Source organism: Suricata suricatta, chromosome 9, assembly GCF_006229205.1.
Source record: "Suricata suricatta isolate VVHF042 chromosome 9, meerkat_22Aug2017_6uvM2_HiC, whole genome shotgun sequence".
In the NCBI taxonomy this organism is placed as follows: domain Eukaryota; kingdom Metazoa; phylum Chordata; class Mammalia; order Carnivora; family Herpestidae; genus Suricata; species Suricata suricatta.
This window is the reverse complement of record NC_043708.1, coordinates 23873484-23900880: the sequence shown is the minus strand read 5'-3', so window position 1 is coordinate 23900880 and position 27397 is coordinate 23873484. Positions and strand designations below refer to the sequence as shown.

At 42.1% G+C, this 27397-nt stretch overlaps 1 protein-coding gene and 1 long non-coding RNA gene across 4 annotated transcripts; one reads left to right on the top strand and one right to left on the bottom strand.

Annotated features, from left to right (window-relative positions):
- Positions 1 to 672: 672 nt before the first annotated feature.
- On the bottom strand, positions 673 to 27351 carry VIPAS39 (VPS33B interacting protein, apical-basolateral polarity regulator, spe-39 homolog). 3 transcript variants are annotated; one of them, XM_029952795.1, is made up of 20 exons: positions 26999 to 27351; positions 22608 to 22700; positions 21444 to 21546; positions 20047 to 20193; positions 19171 to 19209; positions 18756 to 18820; positions 17542 to 17598; positions 16250 to 16342; positions 15520 to 15553; positions 14913 to 15015; positions 13398 to 13425; positions 10127 to 10200; positions 8359 to 8434; positions 7781 to 7915; positions 7097 to 7138; positions 6701 to 6790; positions 5059 to 5145; positions 4382 to 4471; positions 3928 to 4032; positions 673 to 3194 (listed from the first exon to the last, which is right to left on the bottom strand). In XM_029952795.1, the coding sequence occupies exons 2-20, from the start codon at positions 22698 to 22700 to the stop codon at positions 3174 to 3176; spliced, it is 1482 nt and encodes a 493-aa protein (XP_029808655.1). In that variant the 5' UTR covers positions 26999 to 27351; the 3' UTR covers positions 673 to 3173. The 3 variants fall into 3 exon arrangements, with proteins under 3 accessions (XP_029808655.1, XP_029808654.1, XP_029808656.1); XM_029952794.1 differs by lacking the exon at positions 26999 to 27351 and adding an exon at positions 26845 to 26944; XM_029952796.1 differs by lacking the exon at positions 26999 to 27351 and adding an exon at positions 24539 to 24637.
- On the top strand, positions 6623 to 24817 carry LOC115302819. The gene is made up of 2 exons (XR_003913646.1): positions 6623 to 6818; positions 24533 to 24817. It is a non-coding gene; the product is annotated as an uncharacterized LOC115302819 (long non-coding RNA).
- Positions 27352 to 27397: the final 46 nt, after the last annotated feature.

The following is a 27397-nucleotide window of genomic DNA, read 5'->3' as shown; positions in this document are numbered from 1 at the left end:
ATGACAGATGTGTTAATTAACCAGATGTGGTAATTATTTCACAATAGATATCAATCATCATGATGTACACCTTGAATATATACAACTTTTATGTTAAATATACCTCAGTAAAGCTGGGGAAAGAATAAGTGATATTCAGAACTCTATTTTATAGCAATGGCAAAACTGAGACCAGAAATCAAAACTATTCATATCTCTAATGCACTTTTTATAAAGTAATCTCTATACCCAATGTGGGACTTGACCTCATGATCAAGAGTCTTATGCTTTGTAGCCTGAGCCAGCCAGGCACCCTCTAATCTACTTCTTAAATTAAAAGAAATTGAGGTGAAATTCACGTAATAGCCATTTGGAAGTGAACAATTCAGTACATTTGCAGTGTTGTCCTCCCAACGAAAGGAAATCCTGTATCCATTAAGCAGTTACTCCCGACTTGCTCGCCACCCTCCTCAGTCCCTGAACCACAAATCTTTTTGTGTCTGTAGATTTGCCTTTTTTGGATATTTCATGTGATTGGAGCCATACAATATGTGACCTTTCGTGGCTGGCTTCTCTAATCCTTTGCACAGAAGGGTTCCTAGGTCACTCTCAATCTTAGCACTTGAAGAGTACGGAAATTCTCATTAAATCTGAGAAATTCTTCCTTTGATCAAAACAGTGACTAGTCCATCCTAATGTTGCAACTGATGTTTATTGTTCCGAAGGAAAGAGCTCAAAACCTCCCGACTCAGCACTGGGGACAAACCTGTACAGGTGTGTGGATTCTAGGCCCATCCTTCACGAATACATCCTCAAAAATGTGGACCCAGTGGTTGTGGCTTTGTAACATGTCAAGTTGAGGAGGCTGAACTACATTTCCCAGAACTCCCTTCCCTGAATGTTTCCAGTTAGGGTGTGCCACAGACTTTTGCGGGGATCTGGAGGGTTGAAGCAGCAGCCAGTTTCTGTTGCTGATTTCAAGGTCTGGGTTGGTACTTGGCTGGTGACCGTGCTGGTGTGGGGCAGCAGCTGGACCCACGATCGCTACTTTCCCCTGGATCCTCCTACAGCCTCTCACACTCCGGGGCGAGGTTTGTGTTCAGTTCCGTGACAAAGGCCGCCAGCCAGCTTTGCCTGCAGGACATCCACATCCTCAGTGTTGGTTGCAGTGAGAGCAGACACGGGTTCCTGTCCAGCTTCGTGGGCCTCCATCTTGTCCTTGCCTTCCCTCACATTTTATTCACCTCCTCTTCCCCACTGCCTGCTGTGTGGACATCCAGCTCGACCACCAGATATGAAGACAACCTTCCGGAGCCTGTTTAACCATTGGCCATGCTTGAGTAAAGTCTGTAATATAGACAGACTAAATACTCCTAGACACTCTGCTTCTCTAAACGAACCCTGAGATACTAGTTAATCAGGTTAACACGGTTTGTTGTCAGCAAGTAGTTTTAGCACAATTTAGCAAATCCTGTTTCTTCAACAGAAAGAGGGATGATTAGGGAAGGGACTAAGAGGTTACCTGGAATTACAAAGGGACTGCAAGTGGAGGAGCAAAAAATGAGTCTAATCCCATAAAGCAGGGTTCCTCAGCATTTGCATTACTGACCTTCTGGGCAGGATCATTCTTTATTGGAGGGGGTACTACATGGTCGGATAGTTAGCAGCATCGCTTGCTTCTACCCATTAGATGCTGGTGGCATCCACCTGTTGTGGCAACGAAGCATCTCCAGATGTGGACAGTCTCCTGGGGCCCAAATTCTCCCATGCTACTGCATGCCTTAAAGCGTGCTGTGTGCCTCTGTCTGACATCTCCTCTTCTTCCTCCCATTTTACCTACTCCACACAACAGCAGCACAGACTTCTGCAAGTTCTGAGAGAAACATGTCTGCCTATGACAGGTGCAGACAGAGAGTCCAGAGAGACAAGGATCCACCCAACATCACACAGCTAGTCAGCAGCAGAGCTGGGACAAGAGCCAGGTCTTCTGTCTCCGGGCTCAGTACTCTCTGTTAACTACATGGCCGTACTTTGCCATAAGCACCGTTACTCCATGACCTGATGTGTGTTGGCAGACAACTGAATGCAGTCACTGAGGAAGGTTTGTAATGGTCCCGAGAGACAGGGCAATTATTTCATTGTTCTGCACAAAACAATTGGGAGGGAAAAGAGAAGGCACCAAGGAAGAAACAGCTTTATTAGGAGTCTAGGCATGTCAGGGAAACCCAGTTCAGTCACAGAGATGACAGGCTGATATTGGTACAGGGCAGGAGGCTAGCATTCCGGAATACCCTCTTGAAAACGAAGCATGGAACTTTATAAAACCTCCATCTTAACTAATATCCTAACCGTCTGCAATGTTGCTGAAGTTAGCCCTGGTGAACCCTCTGGAAGCTCCCAGTGAAATAATGAGATTTGTGCATAAAGGAAGATCTCTCCAGCACTGCTGAATCTGAGCTCCATATAAAGTTATGGGTCTGGGGTGGGAGAAGTAGAGGAAAAAATAACAGGAAATTCCTTATCCCCCACACAGGCCATCACGGTGTGCAGGTGAAAGAGGAAACACAAGTCTTGGACAGAGGCTAGACTGGGGCGGCAGAAGGACACTGGCTGAAGAAACACAAGGTCTGGGCACTCTCTGTCACTATGTGGAGGACTCTGCAGTATGGTGTGCGGGCACCTCCAACGGCTCCTGGCAATACCAGCACCCCTTCCTGAGGTTCCCTGGGAGATAGCCATTTTGGTTCTATTCTGACTTCATTCAAAGCAGAACTGCCGATGTCCAGCACCAGGTCCAGGGTCATAATTAGCTGAGAGGAATGGAGTGGCCATCCTATAATCCCTGACCTCTTAGTCTAGGAGACTTCTTTTCTAGAGCAGTCATTTTTCCCAGACCAAGAAAGATCTTGCCCAATATGGGCCCAATCTAGAAAATATTCCCACCTTCACTTGAGCACCAGGTGGAGAGAATCTTTCTCATGAGTCAAAGCTTTAGATGATGGTTCTTGGACAGAAGATCAGTCTGAAGCTGTCTGTGCCCAGACACTGGTTTCTGTCCTAAGAGTAGCAGGCGTTGCCTGTTGATGATGGGTCCAAAGCGATGTGACACTGTAATTCTCCCAACAAAAAGCACTCTCTACTTTAACAGGCAGGAAAGGAAGAAATGAGGAAGGTTTCAGGGTATCTAATGCCACTTAATTCTTCCATCGAATTTGCTGTGGAAAGAACAAACAATGATCAGTTTCTACTGACCCCTACAGAGAGGCAGGGGAATACAATAAAACAAGGCTCACAGCTATGTAAAGTAAGAATAAGAAAAATGAAGGGGGAAGTTGAAAACTGTTTTTCTAATATGTGGGGGAGTTTGTTATTCAGATGAATTAAACACCCATTCTGTATCTTACAAGCCTGATTTAGGGCATTTATTCTGGCTCTGTCCTCTTCAGGACTAAGATTCACTAGCTTTAATGACCCCAGGGTAGGTCCCAAAATATCTAACAGGAAGCTAAGCTCCATGTTAATTAAAAGTTCAATAATTTCATGCTATCAGAGATGAGTATTGTCCCAATAGCCAGAAGCTGTGTTAGCCATTTATTTCCAACAGGTAGGTCATACCCGGCCCCCGAAAACTACCGTGTGGATACCCTGTGCCTGCAACAGTCGGTCCCACAGTCCCTGGATGAGTACCACCTACCTGCTGGGTTTAACGATTATCAGGGCACTACAGGAAGTATCAGCCCAAGGTCCCCAGATTAACCCTGGATCACCCCACATCTCAGGAGTAATTTCTGCCTTTCAAAGCAGCGCTTCAGACCCTTGGGCTACCGGCCCTTAGATCCATGATGCTCAGTTAACGGTGACCCCATCTTGGCCTTGGGGATATATACTCAATGCTACTTTGGGAATCATCTCCTGGGGCTGCATGGAGGGTAAATGGAAGTTGCTCACCGAGCTATTCAGAATGGCATCAATCTTCTCCTCCTCTGCAGATCCTTTATCCACTTTACTCCTATATGCTAGTAACTGCTGACGGTCCTTCAAGTCCCGGCAAGTCTGTACCAACACACAGCAATAAAACCTCTCATCAACCTTCTCCACGAGGGCCTTTTCTTCCTGCCACTCTCAACACTGGGCCAACGTTCAGGGAGAGCTGAGAGGCTACAGTGGGAGGGCAGAGGGGCATGGCACCCACAGAATTTCTTACTGGAGAGCTCATGTGGTGGGATTCAGTTCTATGAATTCTTTGAATGAAACAAATTTATTAAAAAAAGAGAGGTCAGTCAAAGGCCGGGAAAATAATACAGGAGAACAGGTCACTAATTGGATCTAGGATAGAGAAGATCATAATCCCCCACTCTCCACTGAGGGTCTACTTCAGACTTCTCCTTTCTTAGAGACTCACATCAATGACGACATCATGGCACTTGAATTTGGTGGCTAAGTTCAACTTTGTGTCCACATCTTCCACCAGATTAACATACTCTTGTAATATCTATGGGAAGAGATACTTCTGATTAATGACACCCAGACCCATAAAACAAAGAGCTCTAAAAGGTACATTAAAAAAATCCTGAAAAAGTCAAAAGAGTTCCATATCTGATGTCTACAATTCCCACCATCAACCACAGGACTAGTTCTGCAATGGAGAGTGAGGTGGAGTCCATGCAGTATCTCCATGCTGGCCCAGGAGAGACAGGAAGGGCACACTCCGCCTTACTCTATGGGGAGACATCCACACCAGCACGGGTGTGCGCTAGATCTGATCCGGTGCTGTGCTCAGTGCTCCTTAATGTCCTTTTTCATGGAGCTCTCCTTTTGTATCACTTGAATAATATGTCAGTGCTCCACATGGGCTAAACACAGTAGATGCTCCTCAGAGAGGGGCAGTATGGGATTACTTCTAAAGGGTAGAGGAGAACTTCCCTCTCTGGCCTTTTCTATATCAAGATCCACTGCAGCTACTATATTGTCTTTAAGATAAGACTAGAGCAGGTCAAGTCTCCCATCATTGACCAGTAAGAGGCTAAAAGTTAGGTCTCCTAGAGGATCCTGTACCCAACTCTCTTTAGGGGACATTACCTGGACAGGGGCACTGTTCTTGTGCAAAATTTCCACAACCCGATGGAAGCCAATAGGCGCTTTCTTCTTGGTATAGCCCAGCCAGTTCTAAAAGGGAAAGATGGGGCAGCAGTAGCTAGGCAAGAAGGACTCCACACACTTCGTGACCATTCATATTATGGTGAAACTAGAATAACATGGTGGTAAGTGTGGATGGATGGGAGGTGGGAGACTAAGAAATGAAGAGAAACGAGTCTTTCAGACAAGTCAAAGAATTAAAGAGGATGGAAAAAGGGTCAGAGATATGAAATAAGTTCTCAGATCTACAGGCAGAAAAAGTCTATGAAATACGGCTAAATGAAATAAGCAATTTACTTAACAATACTTGTAGTATGAACTTATCTGGGTAGAAAAAAATCCTATCATCTGTGTGTTTATATTCATATAAAGATATCTGTAGATCTGTGAGGAGAAGTCTGGGAAACACCCATCAAACTTTTAAGAGTGTCTGCCTCAAGGAAGGGACCGAGATAGAAGAAGGTAGACAATGGATGAAGAACTTCATGTTATTTGACTATCTATGCTCTCATACAGTACTTGATTTTGACACAGACATGTTTTGCTTTGGTAGTTAATTATATGATTTATATATATATATATATAAAAATATATACATATGAGATATGTATATATATATATATATATATATACACATACATACATACGAGTTATATTAGTTAATGTACTAATCATATGGTAGTTAATGCAGCTAAATAACTAACAATAACCACCAAAAAAGGGAGGGCGGTTGCCTGCTGGCTCAGTTGGTGGAACATGCAGCTCTTGATCTCAAGGTAGTGAGTTTGAGCCCCACCCTGGGTGTGGACATTACTTAAAAATAAAATCTTAAAAAAGACAAAAACAAACAATAACAAGAACCACCTAACAAAGGGAAGAAACAGAAAATTCTCAAACCCACAGTAGAAAAAAGGGTATTTAAAATATAAACAAATAGAGACATGACAGCTAAAGTAATGCAAGATCTTTGATTGGAACCTGATAGCAAACACAAAAATAAAAAGCTTTTAAGAGCTAATTTGAATATAGACTATATATATGATACTATAATATTAACATTAAGGGGTGCCTGGGTGGCTCAGTCAATTAAGCATCCAACTCTTGATTTCGGCTCAGGTCATGATCTCACAGTTTATAAGATCAAGCCCTCTGTCAGAGCCTGCTTGGATTTCTCTCTCCCTTTCTCTCTGCCCCTCCCCCACTTGCATTTTCCCTCCCTCTCTCTCAAACTTAAAAAAATATTAACATTAAATACACTGAAATTGGTAATATTATGGTTATAAATCAAGCAAATGCTTAAGTATTCAAGGGCAGTATCATGATGTCTGTAATTCATTCTTAAATGGTTCAGCAAAACAAAAAAGAGCAGATATGGAAAAAGATTAACAAATTAGTGAGAAAAGTAAAGACTATTAGTGTTTATCATACTATTCTTTCAATCTTTCTTTCAGTTAGACATTTTGGAAAATAAAAAGTTGGAGGAAAAATGTAAACCAGTAACTAAACTTGAGATTCTGCAAGGCATGAGGTCACAAGACAGTAATTCCGAGGTCCCAGCGGCACCAGATGATTCCAGGGCACCCACCTTTGTGGTAAAGAGAGCATCTACATCATGCCAGGCCCGCAGCTTGGCGCGAGCAGCTAGGGCCGTCAGCACATACTGCTTATCCGGGATCTAAAAAGCAGAGACCAGGGAATTAAGGGTGAGTAGAAATGCATTGGGGAGAATTCTAGAAAAGACAGGAATATTCCCTGGGGTTGATTCTGCCCCTTAAAATACACAAATCTCTCAATTCATCAAGAACCTCCTCACTCCCAGGCCCCAGCACCACTGCAAGCCATTCAGTTGTAGCCTTCCTTCACTTCCCACAAACTCAGTCCTTTCCACCTTTCACCGTGAATATGAAGGGACTTCCTGTGCAGGGTTATCGAGCAACACCCATTCCACGGAGTTACCCAACAGTGACCAATTTATACCCACCTTAAATGTCTTCTTCAGGTTGACCGGACTGCTGAACGTCCCCTAGGATGAAAGCGGAGAAGGAATTTAGTTACTGACTTTCCCAAATACCACCCAATCTAACATTTTCTTTACACTACATTTCACCCTGTAGCCATTTAAACACAGAAAATAATTTAAAAGAAGAACTCCACCAGGTCTAATTGGATATCACCACAACTTGGCTAACGGAGACTGGATTAATACGTATGGTATATTTCTCAATTTTATGTTAATCTTGTGACCATATGCTCATTAAACTATCATTAAACTCAAATCTCTTCAAAAATAAAAAAATTTTTAAAAAACCCCAACAACAACAAAAATAAAAATTTTTAAAGCACTCACAAATATTTAACACCCTGCTGCTCTTCTTTATACCATTTGAAATTACGGACCTTTGGACAGGGACTGCTGTGGAACCAGCACTGGTGAGGCAGAACGCGCTGTACTGGCAGGCCAGCTCACGAGAAGCCACCTGAGCCCTTACAGACCTCTTTCCCTCTGGGCTCGCCCCTTCTGAGGGCCCGGAAAGCTTCCAGGGGGACTTCCAAGAACTACACACACCCACTGTTAAGAGTACATGGAAACAACTGGCTTCGAAGTATATTCCTCTTGCACAGTATGAGTGGGGGGGGGGTCCTTTCTTCCACACTCTGCCTGTACCTCAGCCTCCGTATAATGGTAGAAGCAGGAGTAGAAAAGCGTAGTCACTAACGGCATGTTGAGGATAGAAGCTTTGCGGGGGTGCTTCCGGAAGATCTCAGTCTGTCCTGCTGATTCTAGGTGTCGATCATTTGCCTGTGGTGAAGTGAACCAAGTGAAAAAACAACAATGTTCACAGAGCAGAGGCAGGAAAGAAACATTAAATACTATAGCAGTTGTGCTTCCTATCCTAGGAAAGAGGCGAAGAAGAGAAAAATAAACTGCCCAGGATAGGCCAAGGGAGTTTAAAAACCATAAAAGGATGACAGATCCACGTTGAATGGAGTTAGACTGGAGAACTAAGGGTGAAATGGGAGCTCTGGGAAGAGGAGAAAATACTTCCAGGTCAACAGCAAGTGAGAAGGAAAAGGACTCCTGAGAACAACGGAGGGAAAAGGGTGATCACGTAAAGAGAAAATGAAAGGCCCTCACAGAATGTAACAGGAAATGACATATATGGCAGAGCACAGAAGACTCCTAGATGCTGAATGACACTAAGCAATGGCATTGAAGCAGAAAATGTAGACAAGGAGTCTAACCTCAATAATGATCTGACGTTCCAGGAGGGTGTAATGGTCTTGAATATGCACAGAATCTTCTGCTGAAAATGGCAAACTGACAGAGCTAGTAGGTTAGTGCCTTTCTCCACAAGAAACAAACCCAACTAAACCCCAAACACACCACTGTCAGCACAAGTCGGCACAAGAGGTTCACAGCGCCTTACAAAGCTGATCTCAGTGCTGCTTTAGAGTATCCCTGAAAGGTAGAGAGAGCAACAGGAAACAGAATAGACCTTTGACTAGGATTTTGTATTTAAGGTTTTGTCAATTCAGGAGGGATCCTGAGGAGCACTTGGCTGCCTCAGTTGGTAGAGCATGCGACTCTTAATCTCAGGGTTGTGAGTTCAAGCTCCACGTTAGGTGTAGAGATTCCTTAAAAAAATAAAATCTTTAAAAAAAGAAAAAGGATTCTCAAAGTCCACAAAATATATGTAGTCATCAGTGGTTTTGCTGAGGAATTAGTTAGGACCCTCTCACTGTGGGAGCTGGTAGCAGACGAGATGCTGAATGACTGAGCCTTGCCAACAGCCCATCATCTACAACCCAGTGAAGCCCTGTGGTTTCTTACTGCAGAGAAATGGGTACAATGAAATTACAAGGCATGATGGTACGTTCATAGATTGATAAAGAGTTCAGAGGTCTACATGAACATCAAGGCCCCCCATCCTCAACACTACATTTTTACACATGAAAATGTTGAGGGACAAATAGTGTCTTGCCTGAAAATCATATGTGGTAAGTCAAGAAATAAGGCCAGGAATAGAAGCCAGATTTTACGCTTCCAGCTCACAGATCTCTCCTTTAGTAAGTGCTCCCTTAGTCCCACACTCCACTCACTCCTGGAAGAATTCTGAAACTCAATCACACTATCCCAGAGAAGCGTGAGCCACAGCCAATTTTTTGCAAGAGATAAAGGGAGACAGCAATAGGTTTCAGTTACTTCACTCTTCCAACTTTTCTCTTTGTTCACCTGAGGCCACTAGGACACAGTTCAGTATTTGATAATGCTCAAATTAAGGCGTATACAGACAAAGACACATTTCTAAATGTGAAACCAGGCGCTCCAGTCCCATGAGGGACTAACACAACCATGAATTCGGAACCTGGAGTAAGGCCTACTGGGAAGACTCTATACCTGTCTTGAAAGATAGATGGAAGCAAGTTTCAGCTCAAGTTAACAGAGCATTTTACGATAACAAAGGTTTTCCAACAGTAACAGCTGCTTCCAAGAGCAATGCCTGCTCACCACTGGAAGAATGTGTGCGGCTGGCTTTTACAGGGACTTACACCTGAATGAACACTTACACTGGGTCAGTGGTTCCTGTGCTTTGGGGTCTCAAGGACCAACAACACTGAAAATAACATGGAAGGTAAAGTGTTGCCAACTTTTTATTTTAATATATAAGGTCATAAAAAAAATCCCAACTCATTTTATTACCAAAAAAAGGTGGGAGAGGAGGGGAAAAAAAGTTCCAGAATAAAATGCAGTCTTCAAATAAAATAAATTTAGCTGTAGAAAAAAACCCTCTTTATATTGCCTTTATTTTCTTCAATTTACTACTCATCAGTGAAAACTACTAGGCAATTGATGTCGGGAATCACTTCACTGAATGAGACCATCTTTACTGATGCTTATTTAGATGATCCACTGTGAGGCTTTCCCTTAAACTACCTATTCACTGCTTAGTCTCTTCGCTTCTCTAGATGACAATATTTATGCTTAAAAAAATTTCTCCCCCATGCTTACCCAATGCAGGTCTTAAGAAATTCTTTCCGTTTCTCGGGGTCCTGAATGTTCAAGTGCTCTCGATAGTGAGACAGCTACAATTAAAGAAAAAAAAAAAGGCAAGCTTTGAGCTGTTTTGTCTCCTTAGAAGGCTGAGTTAGCTATGTGAGTAGACCTTCCATCCTTAAAAACTAAATTCTTCATTATCAGAGATTCCTCTGGGTGTGGATGGGTATGTAGGTGTGGAGAGAATAGTGATTCAAAATTGCTCTTTGTGGGTACCTGGCTGGCTCAGTAAGTAGTGCATGCAACTATTGATCTCAGGGTTAGAGAGATTACTTTAAAAAAAATCTTCAAAATCACTCTTTGGTTTATTTATAACTGCAATATCTAATATAGTAACCACCACCCATGTCTGGTTTACATTTACATTTAAATTAATTAAGTTAAATTAAACAATTCAGATCCTTAGTTACAACAGTCATTTTTATAAGTACACAAAAGCTACATGTGACTAGTGGCTACTATATCCAAGAGCACAGATACAGAATACTGCCACCATCGTAGGAAGCCCTACTGGACAGTGCTGGCCTACGATGAAACACTGAGTAGTTAGTTAGGTACCTAGTTTTACTCCCAAGTTTGGTGTTAGCCTCACTATTTAACTAAAACCAGCTTTTGCTTCAGCCTTAACCTTTTGAAAGGCCAGAGAGCTAAAAGCTTACTTCAACATTATTTTTGGCATCCCTTGACCCTGTACACGATCAATGGAAGCATTATCCTGTAAATATCTAATAATTAACAACATCAGTAACACGAATAAGGCATGTCATCTCATTCACTGTTGACACCTAAAGGCTCACATTGAAATACCATAGGTTCTACATATAACTCTAAAGACAATCTCCTCATGTGCTTTCTATTTTGGAATTCTAAAAAAGGACTAAAGATTAAATCCCTGTTTAGGGCACCTGGGTGGTTCAGTCGGTTAAGTGTCTGACTTCAGTTCAGGTCATAATCTCACAATTCCTGAGTCTGAGCCCGGCATCAGGCTCCGGGGCTCTCTGCTGTCAGCACAGAGCCCGCTTCGGATCATCTGTCTGTCTCTTTCTCTGTCTCTCCCCCGCTTGCATGCGAGCACATTCGTACTTTCTCTAAAATACATAAACATTAAAAAATAAAAATAATAAAAGATCCCTATTTATTATTACAAGAGCTAATCGATGCAATAATTTATGATGGTTGTAAAAGTTGCAATTTTACGTACAATTATTAAAAACTTTCTAAGAATTAAAAAATAAACAGATTAGGGACACTTGTCTGGCTCAGTTGGTGGAGCATGCAATGCTTGATCTCAGGGTTGTGAGTTCGAGCCCCACACTGGGTGTAGAGATTTAAAAATACAATCTTTAAAAAGATAAACAGATCGACAGTTAATATGAATATTAAGAGAATGAACTGGCTTTAGGAAGGACAGTATATCCTTTTAGAAACAAGTATATAAAAATGTAAATGATAACATAAAATAGAAAAATAAAAATTATATCATAATCTACTCTTCATAAAATGTTTGGCATGTAATCATTCCTAGTATTAAAGAAAGCAATCTTTAAGAGCTATAGTTAATTTTTATTGTTCAATTCCATGTGGCCTTAAGTCTTTCAGGAAAGATCTACTACTTAGGTATCCTTTCCACTCTCTGAGGAGAAACTGAAAGCAGACTATCATCAGCTTTATCAATTCTTAAGTTTGTAAGGTTGGAAAGCTCCAAATTTACATACAACAGCATGCATGTAAATCTGAATCTTCAATTAAAAAAATTTTTTTTAATGTTTTTATTTATTTTTGAAAGAGCATGAGCAGGGAAGGGTCAGAGAGAGAAGGAGTCACAGGATCTGAAGACAGGCTCCAGGCTCTGAGCTAGCTGTCAGCACAGAGCCTGATGCGGGGCTTGAACCCACGAACCGTGAGATCATGACCTGAGCCGAAGTCAGAGGCTTAACTGACTGAGCCACCCAGGCGCCCCTGAATCTTCAATTTAAATATAATAGAGAATAGGAAGAAAATAAAATTTTAGAGGAAAATGTGTTACCCAAAACACATATATTTTCACTAATCAAACTTCAAAACAAACTTTTAAGAATGCTGTATGAAGAAAATTTCGTACAGCTTCAAATCTATGGAGATCAGGGCCCTTTGGGTGGTTCAGTTAGTTAAGTATCCGACTTCGGCTCACATCATGATTTCACGGCTCATGAGTTCAAGTCCTGCGTTGGGCTCTGTGCTGACAGCTCAGAGCCTGGAGTCTGCTTGAGATTCTGTCTCCCTCTCTCTGCCCCTCCCCTGCTCACACTCTGTCTCTCTCAAAAATAAAATGAACATTAAAAAAATTTTTTTTAAACCCACAACAACTCTATGGAAATTAAAAATGTAAACAACAAGTTTTTCAAAATGATTGCTACAGACTGCCAATCATTTTCGGATTAAGATAAAGAATTTTTGAGACTGTCCCTTGTCTTAAATATTAAGTACAAGTTCCTTTTACAAAATACTACTGCAACATTTTCCTGAATTATATTCTACCGGGCAAAGGTCAGCAAGATTATGAAGTCGTGCTAGCTGAATATGAGCTCGGATAGCAACACAGACATGTGGTGCGGTGACCAAAGGGACAATCCTGCCATAGATGTGCTAGGGAAATCTTACACCTGCACTGTAATGGCAAACTTTTTCAAAGTGCATCTCTACAGGTTTAATAATATAATAAATCTTTTGGTACAGTTTCAGATTTATTCTGGTATTCCAGGAGTTTATTCTGTAATGGTGAAAATCTGCCAAAAATCCGTTTGAACACTTGGCCATTCAGCTCTCAGGAAAACTGTGTACTGCGTGCAGCCTGGCTTGACCTATCTTCCTTCTTGACCTATATCCGCTTTCTTAGGAATCCCTCTTAACTCTCAACATTTTCTAGTATTAGAAGCCAAAACCCAAAAGCTCCTACAAACCAGGAACTAAAAACCACCAGAAACTAAAAAACAAACTACAATTTGACCAGGTCAGTTTTTATTCATTTATTCAAAGAAGTATTTGTTCAGAAGCCCAATCAAAAGAGCATATAAAAAACAACAGTACATCATTTGGACTTAGTTTTCAGGCTTCCCAGTGCCTTTCTCTTCCGGATGCAATCAGTACCAAAGGAAGGAAATTGTTAACTAGTCTGGGATCTTGGGAGGCTGGGTTTTGGCTTATTTCTGTTAAATAGGTCCCCAACTGAAACAAAGGCCACACTTACCGCGAGCTCTTCTGTTCTATCTAGGAACCTGGGAAGAAGCAGAAGGGAGCAGGGCATTTTTATCTATTGATGTGTGGCAGTATAACCTCACAAAATAGGATGGCTGCTCTATGAGAAACACAATTCAAACTCATTTGCCTCCAGAAATGAAATAAGCCCTCCTCTTCTTAAAATTTCTACCAGCAAGCTCTTGAAAACACACGGTGGATCAGGTATGACTATTCCCCTGATCACTCTGGCTGAGCAAAAAGCATTGCAGGACAGTAATAACTTTGTAATGTTAACAGGTCTGACAGAAAGGCTCAGAGCCTCCACAAAACCTTAGCCCCTAGTAATCTTACACTTTTTTTGGGAAAGATTAAAGCCCTCTTCTCTGTCAGTACTATCTTGGAAACAGATTTTCTATATTGCTCTCTGTTGTTGCATGTACAGTGCAGAATGGGTTTTGCCTATCTCAAAGGTGGTAAAACCTTGAAGACAAGGACTTTGTCTTCTTATTCTTTCTTACTCTGAATGGACCACTGCAGCTAACATCACTACTTTGGCCTAGAGGTGATGCTTAATAAAGCCCTGTTGATTGGGAAGGAAGGAGGGAAGGAAGGGAAGGAGGGAGAGAACAGCCTACTCAATGAACATGTCTTCTGCAAATTCCTGACTAATCACCTGCAATTTTTTCCCCCACCATAGTCTTTGGGGCAGCTCATCACTGTATTAGAGTCACTAGGTGACTGAAGTTACCATGGGCCACATTATTAGCCTAAACAAAGGTTCTAACTCCTTCCCTGACATTAAAGAAAGGACATAATTTACCTACATTTTAATCTAAGGGAAGGAAAGTCTCTACTGAGGAGAATGAGATAGGGAGGGAAAGGCAAACACGGCAGAAGACATTCTCCCGCCCCTGGCCACCAGCACATACGCCTGGCTCTTGCCTCTCTACCTATTAGAATCCTATCTAGTCTCAATTCCTAACCACCTCCATGTGGCTCTCCTCGGGTATCCTGACTAAAAGTTGTATTCTCTTCTTCTGCTCTCCCACTGTACTTCTCACTGGCATCACTGGGGACCAAACAATAAAAGATACCTTTATTCTGAGTCTTTTATAATAAAATGCTTAAAATTTTTAATAATACAAACTAGGTACTAAGCTAAGTGCTTTTCCTACACTAACTCTTTTAATCATCACAATGACCTGCTAGGTAGAAATCATCATTTCCACTGTCCAAGTTTGGAACTGATGCTTGGAGAGGTTGGGCAACTTGCTCAAGGTCACTCTATGAACTAAGTGGTGTTGCCAGTATTCAGCGCAGGCATGTCTGACTCCAGGGCCTCGTTCTTAACCACCTGCTACCCTGTCACTTTATCACAGGCTGAGGTGCACTATTAGTTATCCCATCACGTTGCGGCATCTTATCTGATAACAAAAAAAGGACAGTGTCTTTTCTCTTTGTATCCTCCAGAGTGCTTGGAATAAAGCACTCAGTAAACTTCATAGACTAGATGATCAGTTCTTACCTGAAGAGGTCTAAGAGCAGCTTTTGGTCCCCTATTTCTTTAAGGAAGTGAATGAGATGTCTCAAAGCAACCTGTCGCACCTCCAGTTCTCGGAAGAGGATCTCTGGCAGGCGGGAAATAGTAAGGTGGGGAAGATTCAAGTCTATTATACTCAGGCGTGAAACTGGGTATCCTTCCTCATACATTCCAAACATCTCCTCAGAGCCCATCACAAGAAAGAAACAGCTTTTTACGGTACCATTCCTCTGGCTCAATCCCCCATCAATGCACTCCATGGTCCAGGGCAACACTCAGCCATTCAGTCACACTCCAATTCTCACCAACTCAATCGGCAGGCACCTAGCGTGGACTCTGAAGTCCTCAAATCAACACAGCCATCTGTCTGTCTAGTAAATAGGGATGCTTTGAAGTTAATGTAGTTATCACCCTACAGGATGAAAAACTGCCCTCACAGATGAGCTGGATACTCTGAAGTCTTAGACCACCCCAGCTGTCTCAGAGACAGACTTGATGATGGTGAATTCTGGTATGAGAGCCACAATGACATGCTCCCTTCAAATGTAGCAGATATCTTGTCGACTGAAGATTTCTCTCAACCCATGCTCACCTTTGCTCAATGTCCTCTTCAGAAAGATCAGAACCTAGAGGAACAGAGAACAAAGAATAAATTACTCCATGTAACCTTTCAAACACAAAGCCCTGCCCTGAGCTCCTGATGTCTAGGAATGAGGTCAGCGACTCACTAGGCATCTCGGCAGATCCTGACAACAGCTTTCTCTGTGACAGGACAGGTGATGGACATCTGGAACTGAGCTGTGTCTCAGAGAAGTCCACCTGCCCATTCACACAGAGGCAAGAGACACCCCCTCTGAGAGACTGCTTTCACACCTCTTCTCCCTCAGATTGCTTTTTAGAAGCCAACCTACTTCCTGATTATAATCAAGAGTTCCACATACAATGCATGTCCCTGCCGGCTGACCCTCAGAGCATGTTATTACTGAGAATCCTACACTTTAAGAGGAATTGAAAGGGTGCTTGGGTGGCTCAGTCAGTTAAGCATCTGACTCTTGGGTTTGGTTCACAGTTTGTGAGTTCAGGTCATGCATCAAGCTCTGTGCCCGCAGTGCAGAGCCTGCTCTGGATTGTGTCTCTCCCCTGCTCTATCTGCCCCTTCCATGCTCTCCTTCTCCCTCTCCCAAAATAAACAAACAAATAAACAAACAAATAAGAGAAATCTAGGATTTTTACTAGACATTTAACCTAAAATGCTAAAGTCCTATTCTGATTGGACTTGAGAAACTACTGAAAACAACACTCAAACAAATCCCACAACTTACTGCAGTAATGACGTTTCCATCATGCATGCTTACTGCTTCCTCCAGGAGTTGTAGCTTGTCCTGTAAGGAGCGGAATCTTTCTAGTGAGCAGACCTAGCAAAATAAGAACAGAATTAATGTGCAAGGAAGTCCTGATGTCCTGATGAAGTCTTGCCAAAGTCAATGGGTAGAGAGATCACCTGTTCTGTTTGCAAGGAGGTATTAGTTTACATTAAATAAAGTCTACCTTATTAAACTGTAGAATTCAGTGAGTTTGACAAGTTCATAGGAAATTCCATGTAACCACTACCGTAATCAAGGTACAGAACAACTCCATGCCCCCCCAGAAGCTCCCCTGTCAGCTCTGACGTCAACACCCCTCCCCTGCCTCTATCCCTAGTCCCTCACAACCACTCATCTGCTTTCATCACTAAAGTTTTCCCTTTTCTAGGATTTCAGAAACAGAATCACACAATATGTACTCTTTTATATCTGGCTCCTTTTACACAATTTCACTTTTTTAAAAAAGAAGTTTTAGTAGGCTCCATACCCAACATGGGGCTTGAACTCATGACCCTGAGATCTAGAGACACGTGCTCACTCTACTAACTAAGCCAGCCAGGCGCCCCGTAACATCACATTTCTAAGATGAATCTATACACTGTGGTGAGTACCACTAATTTACTCCTATTCACTGGTAAACAGTTTCCCATTGTATGGACATATCACCATTTATCTATTTATCTCCTGAAGGGTATTTGGGTTATTTCCACTTTGGGGGCTATTATAAATGAACCTGTTATAAAAATTTGTGTACAAGTCTTTGAATATAAGTTTTCATTTATGTCGGATTGTAAATGTTTAGCAATGAAATTAAGTGTATGTTTAACTTCATAAGAAGGTGCCAGACTATTTTCCAGAGTAATTTTAACATTTCCCCTTCTTGTTCTCAGCGTACCAGAACTGTGGCTCCTCCACAGCCTCCTAATGCTTGGTTTGATCAACACTTTTAAATTTTGCCATTCTAGTGGCAAATTTTAAACCGTGGTATCTCACAGGTTTAATTCACATTTTCTTGATAACTGTTAATGTGGAAGAACTTTTCCAGTACTCTTTGGCTATTCCCATACCTTTTTTGATGGAACTGGTTAAATCTTGCACGGAGTTTTTTACTCAGTTGTTTATCTTCTTACTGAAGATAATCATTGTTCTTTATATATTCTTGATAAAAATCCTTTGTATGTATTTTGAAAATATTTTCTCCCAGCCATGGTGCTCTTCTCCCACAAGAATTCTCTCTCCAGTGGCCTTACCTTGCCCTTCCGAAGGCGCCGCACTGTGTCACTGGGGCTCCAGTCATTGCTGTAATCCTGGAATATTAGCAACACACGAATCTCAGAAAGTTAAGGGATCAGCATTATCAGTGCGCCAGCTCCTCACTTAAAACTCGTACCTTTACCCAATGTTCATAGCAGCACTTTCAACAATAGCTAAATCATGGAAAGAGCCTAAAAGTCCATCAACCGACAAATAGATCAAGATGTGGTTTATCTACACAATGGAATACCACATGGCAATGAGAAAGAATAAAATTTGGCCATTCGTGGTAATGTTGATGGACCTCGAGGGTGTCATGATAAGTGAAATAAGTCAGGCAGAGAAGGACAGATATCATACTTTTCCACTCATACGTCTAACAGAAGAAACTTAACAGAGGACCATGGGGAGGGGAAGGGAGGGAAAAGAGTTAGGGAGAGGGAGGGAGGCAAACCATGAGAGACTCCTGAATACTGAAAACAAACTGAGGGCTGAAGAGGGAGGGGAAAGGGAAAGGGAGTGATGGACATGAAGGAAGATCACTGGGTGTTATACGGAAACCAACTTGACCATAAACTATTAAAAAAAAACCCCAAAAAACAACACCTCATATCTTTATTCCCTAATGGGGAAATATCTTGTGGGAAGGAATGGATGAATAAAAAAAGAACAAGGGTGGTCTTTTTGAGAGTTTCTGAAGAAATTAGAACAGGAAAAATATAGACGAGAAAAGCTGGATCAACAACAGAAAGAAACAACCAACAAAACCATTACCCTACGCCTACTGGTTCAGTATTTCACCCCCTAGATACAATTAGTCACATTTTGGGATACTCATTAATGGCTCTGCAGACAGAAGGAAAAAAGACGTTTCTCTCTGGATCTTATGATATACTTTCTTCCTTATGAATCAATTTACTTTGTTATGCACTTCTTGGCAATATTAGCTCCACCAAGCTTTCAGACCACAACAATCAAAAGTTTCAAAAGACAGCCTTCAAAAGGCAGTATAATGGGTAAGGGAAGTGTGCTAGGACAAAATGAGAAAATAGACGGGACCCAAGGCAAGCCCTGACATTTAGAAATCCAGTTTTCTTCTCTACAAAAAAAGTTAAATAGTTGCTCAAAAAGTTGCAAAGATCAAACAAGGTAATGAATGTCAACACTTTGCGCTGCATAAAGTGTCACACCAGTGTAAGATTTAACTCACCCTGTACTCCCCCTTAGGTCTGCCCAGCTCTGGAGCATAGCTTTTGGCAGGTGTGTCCGACAGAGCTGGAAGAAACAGGCAGCTGATTCAGAAGGACACCATCTTCATGTCATTCCTCTCCTCTATTGCTTCCTTCTTATATGCATTTTTTTGACTTGTGACGTCCCCAAGCATCTTTATGGCCCAATGTAGATCTCGGCTCCTCCCCAGAGACAGCATCCCTAGAAGTCACTCCTTGCCCCTACAGCCAGAACGATCTTGACCTCCTTACTCAAAATCAGAAAACTTCTCTAATAATGGTGGTAGACTCAGACAAAATTTCATCTAATTACCACCTGTCCCCATGACCCTGCAGACTGTATCCCATTTCAGAAACATCTCCCATAGTACTCCAGAACAGAGGGTCAATGCTTACCATCAGAAAGGGACTGGAAACTTCCAGGTCTAGTTCTCCCTGAAAGCAAAAAACATATATGGGGAGAGGTCAATAGTTCCAGCTAGAGTCATTTCACTTGCTTAAGGATGCAGTATGTATAGAACCTTTTCTATGCAATGTGGGAACTCAAGGCTTAAACCTCCACTCAACTTCAGAAATTTGACGTGCCATGAAAAACAAAGTCAGGGAGAAAGGTTTTTTTTAATTGTGGTAAAATATACATGACATAAACATTTTTCACCAGTCTTAAGTGTACAGTTCAGTGGCACTGAGTACATTCACACTGTATACCTATCATCACTGTCCATCTCTAGGACTTTCTCATTATCCCAAACTAAGAGTCCATACCCATTAAACAACAACTCCCCATTTCTCCTTACCTCCAGCCCCTGGTCACCACTATTTCACTGTCTTGATGAATCTAACTATTGTAGGTATCCTATAGAAATGGACTCATACAGCATTTGTCCTTGTATGTCTGGCTTACTGTTTTTTAAGGAACTGCCATACTGTCTTCCACAGTGGCTATATGACATTGTATATCCCCAGCAGGAGTGGACAAGGGTTCCCAACAGCAATGCACAGGTGTAGGCTGGAATCCTGACCTATGTAAATTTCGTCAGTACCTGCCGCAGAGCTGTCAGTTTTGTTCATCATGTTCCTGAAACCCAGCCCAATGCCTCTGAATGTCTCTCTTCTCCCACTTCTAATCCCTAACTGCCAGTTCCAAAGATAATTCTTTATCCTTCAGTAATCTTTTTCTTCCAGAGTAAATGAAAATTATAAACTGAGTGCTTTTTTTTTTTTGGAAAGGGAATAGGAGGGCCCCCTGTCCCTTTAACGATCACTCTTTACCTCTAAAAAAGCTGCTCAGGGAGTAGGTAGAAGCAGGTTTGGGTAGTTGTGCATAGGAGGAGAAGCTGTTTCGGCTCTTGAACTGTTCACGCCCCTCCTGGTTTGAGCCACTGCTACCAGCGGTCTCTTTGATGGACCATGAGATGCCTGTGAGATAGCAAGAATTAAACCAGTGATTCTCATCCAAAATAATCCTTGACATACAGCATTCTGATAAATACTAAAAGTTTTTCACCAGCGGCCCTGGTCTGTTATTGACATGGACTGAAAAAACTGAAGTAAGGTGAAAGGATAAAAATTAAATCAACTAATCAACAGAAGATGGAGAAAGAAAATTAACAAGTGGATCACAGGAAAGGAAATTCAAGTGGCTACAAACATATGAAAACATGCTCAACCTAACTCTCAATAAGAGAATTACACAAAGTAAAAGTACATGAGGATACCACTGGCCTCTGTAAGATTGGCAAAGATCCAGAGTTCAATATACCCTGTGTTGGTAAGGCTTCGGGGAAACGGGAAGCCTTGAACAGCGGACTGGTTAAAGAAATTATGGTAAATCTGTACAATGTAATATGATGCTACGGTCTTAAAAGAGAGAGAGAATGAGAAACCTCTTTATGTACCAATATGACAATATGCTATATTGTCAAGCAAAAAAAGCAGGGTATAAAGCATGCTACCATGGGTGTAAAAGAGGGAATAAGAGTATACGTATTCCTATATGCATTTCCATATGTAAAAAGAATCTTCAGTTGAACACATAGGAAGCAAACCACAGCAGTGTTTTGGGATTGCAGGGACTGAGAATAGTAGATGCATAATGTGTGGGAGGGAAACTTTTCACTGTGTGCCTAAAATACTTTATTTTTAACTGTGGTTATGTCCTAGATTTAAAAAAAATTTACATTCTCAAAAATCAGACGGACCCTGCAAACGTGTTAAGTGGTATTATATGACAGCTAGACGATGAGGCTTGGGTGTCTAAGGAAGTCAGTCCTGCCAGCCGGTTAGGAGCAAGTAAGCCAGCAGTCCCAAATACAACTGCATATTAGAAGCACTTACAGTACCTATTACAAATTAAGACACCCACCCCCGAGACCTACTAAATCAAAGTCTCTGGAGTGAAGCCTAGGAATCTAACTTTAACAAGCACTCCAAGTGAGTCTGAAATAGCCAGCCAAGCATTAGCCCTAAGACAGCAGACGTAGCCATATGGAACTACTGTTATTCTGTTAAGTATCTTCTCAGGTTAATTTTCAAATGTATGCATAGCATCTGAAACTAGTCTACCCTCATTCCCCTTCCTGACAAGCACTGAGGGGACAACAAATGGAGCTTTCATCAGTGACAAGAGCCCTGAATATGAGTCCCCTCCTATAACCTCTTCTACTTACTTCCCACCGGCTCCCCACTCCAGCTGACTCTCTCCAGGTCATCATCATCATCATCATCCACAAAGTCTCGAAGACTATTCACTGCTCTCTTGGATTCCTTTAACTGCAGAGGGACATAAAACAGGGCACTCAGGCAAGCAGGATTTCCCACCTATCTCTTTGACAACCAAGGCAGCTGAGTAATTGGGACTTACAGATGGCCAACACTTTTACCCTTTGCAATTTAGCCGCCAGATATCTCCCAGGAAAACAAATTGTTCTTTAGCCAGCACCGCAGTCTAGTGGCAAGAGTTAGAAGGAATCAAAGCTGCTTTTAAGTTCTATTCATAGGGGCACTTGGGTGGCTCAGTCAGTTCTGACTCTTGATTTCAGCTCAGGTCATGATTTCACTGTTCATGGGATCCAGCCCCAAGTCAGGCTCTGCACTGACAGCGTGGAGTCTGCTTGGGATTCTCTCTCTCCTTCTCTCTTTCTGCCCTGCCCTAGAGCACATGCACGTGCTCTCTCAACCTCTCTCTCTTTTGAAATAAATAAACTTAAAACCCAAAACTCTTGGGGCACCTAGGTGGCTCAGTTGGTTGAGCATCCAACTTTGGTCAGGTCATGATCTCATGGTTTATGGGTTCAAGCCCTGCATTGGGCTCCCTACTGTGTCAGGGGATTCGAATCCTATATCCCCCTCTCTTTCTGCCGCTCCCCCATCTCAAAAATAAATAAAACATTTAAAAAAACTCTTTTAAAAAAAGCTCTAATCATATTCCTGGCAAAGACTTACTCTGTAAACCTGAGTGAGTTTATCCTTCTTTTCAAAAATAAATGTTTCCCCATTTGTAAAATATATGCAATAAAGACAACTTCCAATCCAGTTCATCGTTCAAAAATAAGAACTACATGACATGATTTAAGACTTGGGGTTCTGAAGGAAAAAAGAAACTGAAAGGAATAAATCATCTTAAGAATAAAAGTAAGAAGGGCAGAAACTTTATTTTTCAATCTTTCTGGCTCTTTTCTTTGAAGATTTTTCTAAAGGCCTGACCTAAAACACTTCTGGGCCTAATGGAGACATGGTCAAGAGCCAGGTGAGCAAGGATACAAGGGGAAGGAATTTTAGAGTGGCACTGCAGATGAGATGTGACCTGCAGCAATTGCTCAATGAAAACCCACCTGTGAGAGTTCATCATCCTCATCATCAAAGGTGAAAGCCTTGAACTTGGAGCTATTCCAATACTCCTCCTCATCACCTTTTGTTCGATTCATCTAGAGTGAGAGTAACACAGATACATGTTGCTTCCTGGATTGCTTCCCACAGAGCTCGAAAAGCTTTAGTTTTCTTCACTACAAACGCTCCCTCCCACCCCACACCCCAGTAATTTGGGGATGTTTAAAAGAATTAGATAAAGCAAATACTGAACCTGCCACAGAAAACCAGATCCATGTGTCTCCAGCTGATCAAATCATAGTTTTGATCCTCTAATTACCCAAAAGTACTCATTCGTTTCTAGAATACCTACTTTGTTCAAGGCACTCTCAGGTGCTGTGAGGGATATTTAAAAAATGCAAGATAGGGGTGACTGGGTGGCTCAGTTGGTTAAGCAGCCAACTTCAGCTCAGGTCATGATCTCATGGCTTGTGAGTCTGAGCCCAGCATCGGGCTCTGTGCTAACAAGTCGGAGCCTGGAGCCTGCTTCAGATTCTGTGTCTCCCTCTCTCTCTGCCCCACCTTCCTCTCAAACTCTGTCTGTCTCTCTCTCTCTCTCTCTCAAAAATAAACATTAAAAAAAAAGTGCAAGGCACAGTCCCTCTTCTGAAGGACCTACAACAGAGCTGGAGTATTCAGCATAGATACGTATAAAGGTAATAGAACAAGACAGACAAGTGTTTTAAGAATGCATCCCAAATTTTGTTGAATATACAAGCTCTAAGTATCAATAAAACCGGGGCGCCTGGGTGGCTCAGTCAGTTAAGTGCCCAGCTTCAGCTCAGGTCATGATCTCACAGTCGTGAGTCTGAGCCCCAAGTGGGGCTCTGCGCTGATGGTGAGCCTGCTTAGATCCTGTCTCCCTCTCTCTCTCCCCTGCTCACTCTCCCTTCTCTCTCAAAAAAATAAACATACATTTATATTTTTTTTACTTTTTTTTCTTTTTATGTATTTTTGAGGGAGGGAGAGAGAGAGAGAGACAGAGAGCGAGCGAGCGATCAGGGGAGGGTCAGAGTAAGAAGGAGACACAGAATCTGAAGACAGGCTCCAGGCTCTGAGCTAGCTATCAGCACAGAGCCTGATGTGGGGCTTGAACCCATGAACCGTGAGATCATGACCTGAGCCGAAGCCGGACGCTTAACCGACTGAGCCACCCAGGTGCCCCTAAATATACATTTAAAGATTAAAGAAAAAGTATCTACAAAACAGATAAAAATCGCATTCATGTATTCAACATATATCTAATACTGAGTGCCATCTCTGAGGCACTATTCTAGGCTCTGGGAACACCATAGTGACTAAAACTGGCCCTTGCTCTCATATATGCTTGCCAGAGGTCAGAAGAAAGAAAGCAGAGATTAAACAAAGCAGAATTATCCTGCCTGTATCTTCAAATTACGATTAATTTACCAACAAGAATTGGCCAAAATTTGGAAACTGAGGGCATGGCTAAGAAGAAAAATGTATAAAAATCAGTCAAAACACAAGTCCCTCTCATCACTACTCTAAAATTAGATTTCACTCTGAAAAAAATGATCAGTGCCAACTGCACAGAGTGAAAACTGGTTTAAACTTAGAAATAGTGGGGTGTCTGGGTGGCTCGGTTGGTTAAGTGTCTGACTCTTGATTTCAGCTCAGGTCATGATCTCACGGTTTCTGGGATTGAGCCCCATGTCAGGCTCAGTGCTAACAGCAAGTAGCCAGATTAGGATTCTCTCTCTCCTCTCTCTACCCTTCTGCCTGCTCATGCATGCTCTCTCAAAATAAACAAAAAAAACAACCAGAAAACATTAAGATGGAGTTACCAAAACTCCCAAAGCAACAAAAAGAACTCTACAAGCTACACAGGGTTGAATTCTTAAGAATGAATTTGCTTTTCTTTTCATTTCAGTGGTACCTTTCAGAAGAGAAGCTTGACATACATTCATCATGGTAGCCTTGTTCTAGCTTCTGATGGCCCTTAATATACTCTACGGATATTCCTTGACTTACAATGAGGTTAACATCCTGATAAATCAAACGTAAATTGAAAATATCATGAGTCGAAATTGCTGAGCATCGTGGCTTAGCCTAGCCTACCTTCAATATGCGTAGAACACTTATATTAGTCTACAGTTGGGCGAGATCATCTAACGCAAGGCCTCTATTATAATAAAGTGTTGAATATCTCATGTAATTTATCGACTACTGTACTGAAAGTGAAAAAAACAGAATGGCTGTGTGAGTGCTGAATAGTTTGATGTACCAGTTGTCCACTCTTGTGATCTCGTGGCTTTAGCTCAATTCCCACTGCCCAGCATCACAAGAGGATAGTGCTGTATATTGCCAGCCCAGGAAAAGATCCATATTCAAAATTCACACTATGGCTTCTACTGGATATGTATCATTTTTGCACCACCAAAAAGCTGAAAAATCCTAAGTCAATCCACTGTAAGCCAGGAAATCATCCGTACTCTCACTTGCTGACTCCTGTGTTTTCAGGGGATATAGGGATTGCAAAGGTGCAGTGGGAATTTTCTAATGTCTGATCCCTTCCCATGGCAGACATCACTAATCAATTGCTACTGAACTCAGATGTAATTTTAAACTCCTTCTGTACATTTAAAGCCAAATAAAAAAGCCAATAGATATAATGAAATCATCCAGTATACAAGTACAGGCTCTATAGTAGACAGCCTTGAATTCAAATCTTGGTTTCCCAATTCTGCGCAAACTGGGTAAATAATTGTACTTCTAAGCCTTGGAGAAAATGACATCCTACCTCACAGGACTGCAGTGAAGGAGAATTAGGACTCAGGGAACACCAAGCAGTGTTCTTTTTAGTACAAGATATTTTACTGACTCCTTTCCATCTTGGTTTCCTCATCTGTAAAATGGGCATTAACAACATACCCCTATCTTATAAAATTGCTGTGAAGCTTAAACTAGTTTATACATGTGGAGCATTTAGTGTCTGACACAAAATTAATGCTCAGTATTAATTTGTATTAATAAAGCATCATGGTAACTCAGAAAGAGCTAGAAAATGCTTTTAAGCATTCCTAAAGATTAAAAAAAATAATAATTTGACACAACAATGCTGCAAGTGGCTATCACCAACACTGAGGATGTACATGGAGCGTGTAAACGTCCCTGGCACAGATGCCAATTTAAAAGGGCACTCTAATCCTCACAGCAGCTCGATAAGGTAGGCCTGGCAGATTCCATCTCTATTTCACTGAGGAAGATGAAGCAGAAAAGAATTAGGTACTAAAACCACTTTGCTAATGGCTTCTATAATCCAGGTTTTCTGGCGCCTCACATGCATGGTCCTGTTTTACTCTAGGGAAAACTACTGCAGTAAGTATCTGTAAATATCTACACATAAGCACAGAATGTGTCTAACACACCCAATAATCCACCAGAGGGTTTCTGGAATCGTTTATAACCATGCAACCGCAGAGGATACTTGACACCAATTTGTACTTCTAGCCAAACCAAACCTAAATTTACTTGTCAAGTGGAGAGATAATGATAAAGATTTAATGGCTCTAAATGTTGCAGCAACCAGGTACCAATTTTAAGAGTTACTGGAAAAGGTGCTTCAACATGATTTCAAACACAGCAGAGGCCTGTCCCTATAGTCACCTGCTCACTGAGCCCACAAGACAGGGAAGCAAGGCCGAATAACAAGACAAAGGAAGGACAACAGGCATTGGCAAAAAAAAAAAAAAAAAAAAAAAAAAAAAAAAAAAAAAAAAAAAAAAAAAAAAAAAAAAAAAAAAAAAAAAAAAAAAAAAAAAAAAAATCCACAACTAACACGCTCCCTGCCTCAGGACACTTCAGAAACCAGCTACCGAGAAGTTAGATTCAGATTCAATTATCTTCTGAGCCACGCTTCCACATGTGAGGCTATGAACGGACACCGGGATATGTGGGTTAACCCAGGAAAACTCTACAGGCGACAAGTCCAGGAAGCCATGGGTCTAGTGCCGTCGCCAGAGCCCAGCGGATCGGCGGCAGAGTAAATGCTCTTTCAAAATCAAACGTCGAGGCTCACTCACAGCCCCAACCTCCAGTGTACTCGGGCTCGCAGTCGCTCCGACTAGAGGAGTCGAGCCTGGGGGGTCTAGGGACGCCTCAAAGAATAAGGGGAAAGGAGATGTTTGCAGAGAGACTAGATTCAACCAGATACGCGGCCCAAACGGTTTGGGACACCCTCACCTCATCCACACCGAGCCCACCCTTTCAGGACAGCGTCACACTCTTCCGCCGCTGGACCACCCTTTCTAGTCAGGCTAAGCAGCATAGAAAATGGGCGGAAGCGAATAGTCGCTGGGTGGGGCGGAAGGTGGAAAACGAGAGACAAGAAAGATACCGCAGGGCATGCTGGAAGTTGTCGTTTTCCTGCCTTTGCTGTTAAGCGCTGTCCTGAGGTGTCCTAGAGCTTCTTGACTACAATTCCCAGAACTTCCAGCGCTTCGTGCCTAGGCCGTTTCCTTTACTTTTTAGCGCGACCTTCCGCGGATATCCAGCAGGTTACTCAACAAGACTACAATTCCCATGAGGCTCAGCAGGGCCGATGCAGAGACTAGGGAAACAATGAGACGTGTTCTTTGTGCCGTTAAGGGTGGTGAATGGCCTTGTGAGCGGTTGATTTTCCGGCCCCTTTAGAGATAGCCCGAGGGAACTTGAAGGAACTCTAGAACAGACTTAAGCTAAAGTCCGAGGAGGTGGAACGGAAGTACCCGGTGGGAGCTAGGAGGAGCCGGAAGTT

Bases quoted from the DNA above. Each gene is read 5' to 3' on its own strand.
- VIPAS39 (XM_029952795.1), bottom strand. From the start codon at position 22,700: ATGAATCGAACAAAAGGTGATGAGGAGGAGTATTGGAATAGCTCCAAG. The intron at 17,599-18,755 runs GTGAGTTAAATC...CTAATATTCCAG, and splicing joins GACCTAAGGGGGAGTACAGG to GATTACAGCAATGACTGGAG. The intron at 4,472-5,058 runs GTAATGTCCCCT...CTCTTCCCATAG, and splicing joins AGAACAGTGCCCCTGTCCAG to ATATTACAAGAGTATGTTAA.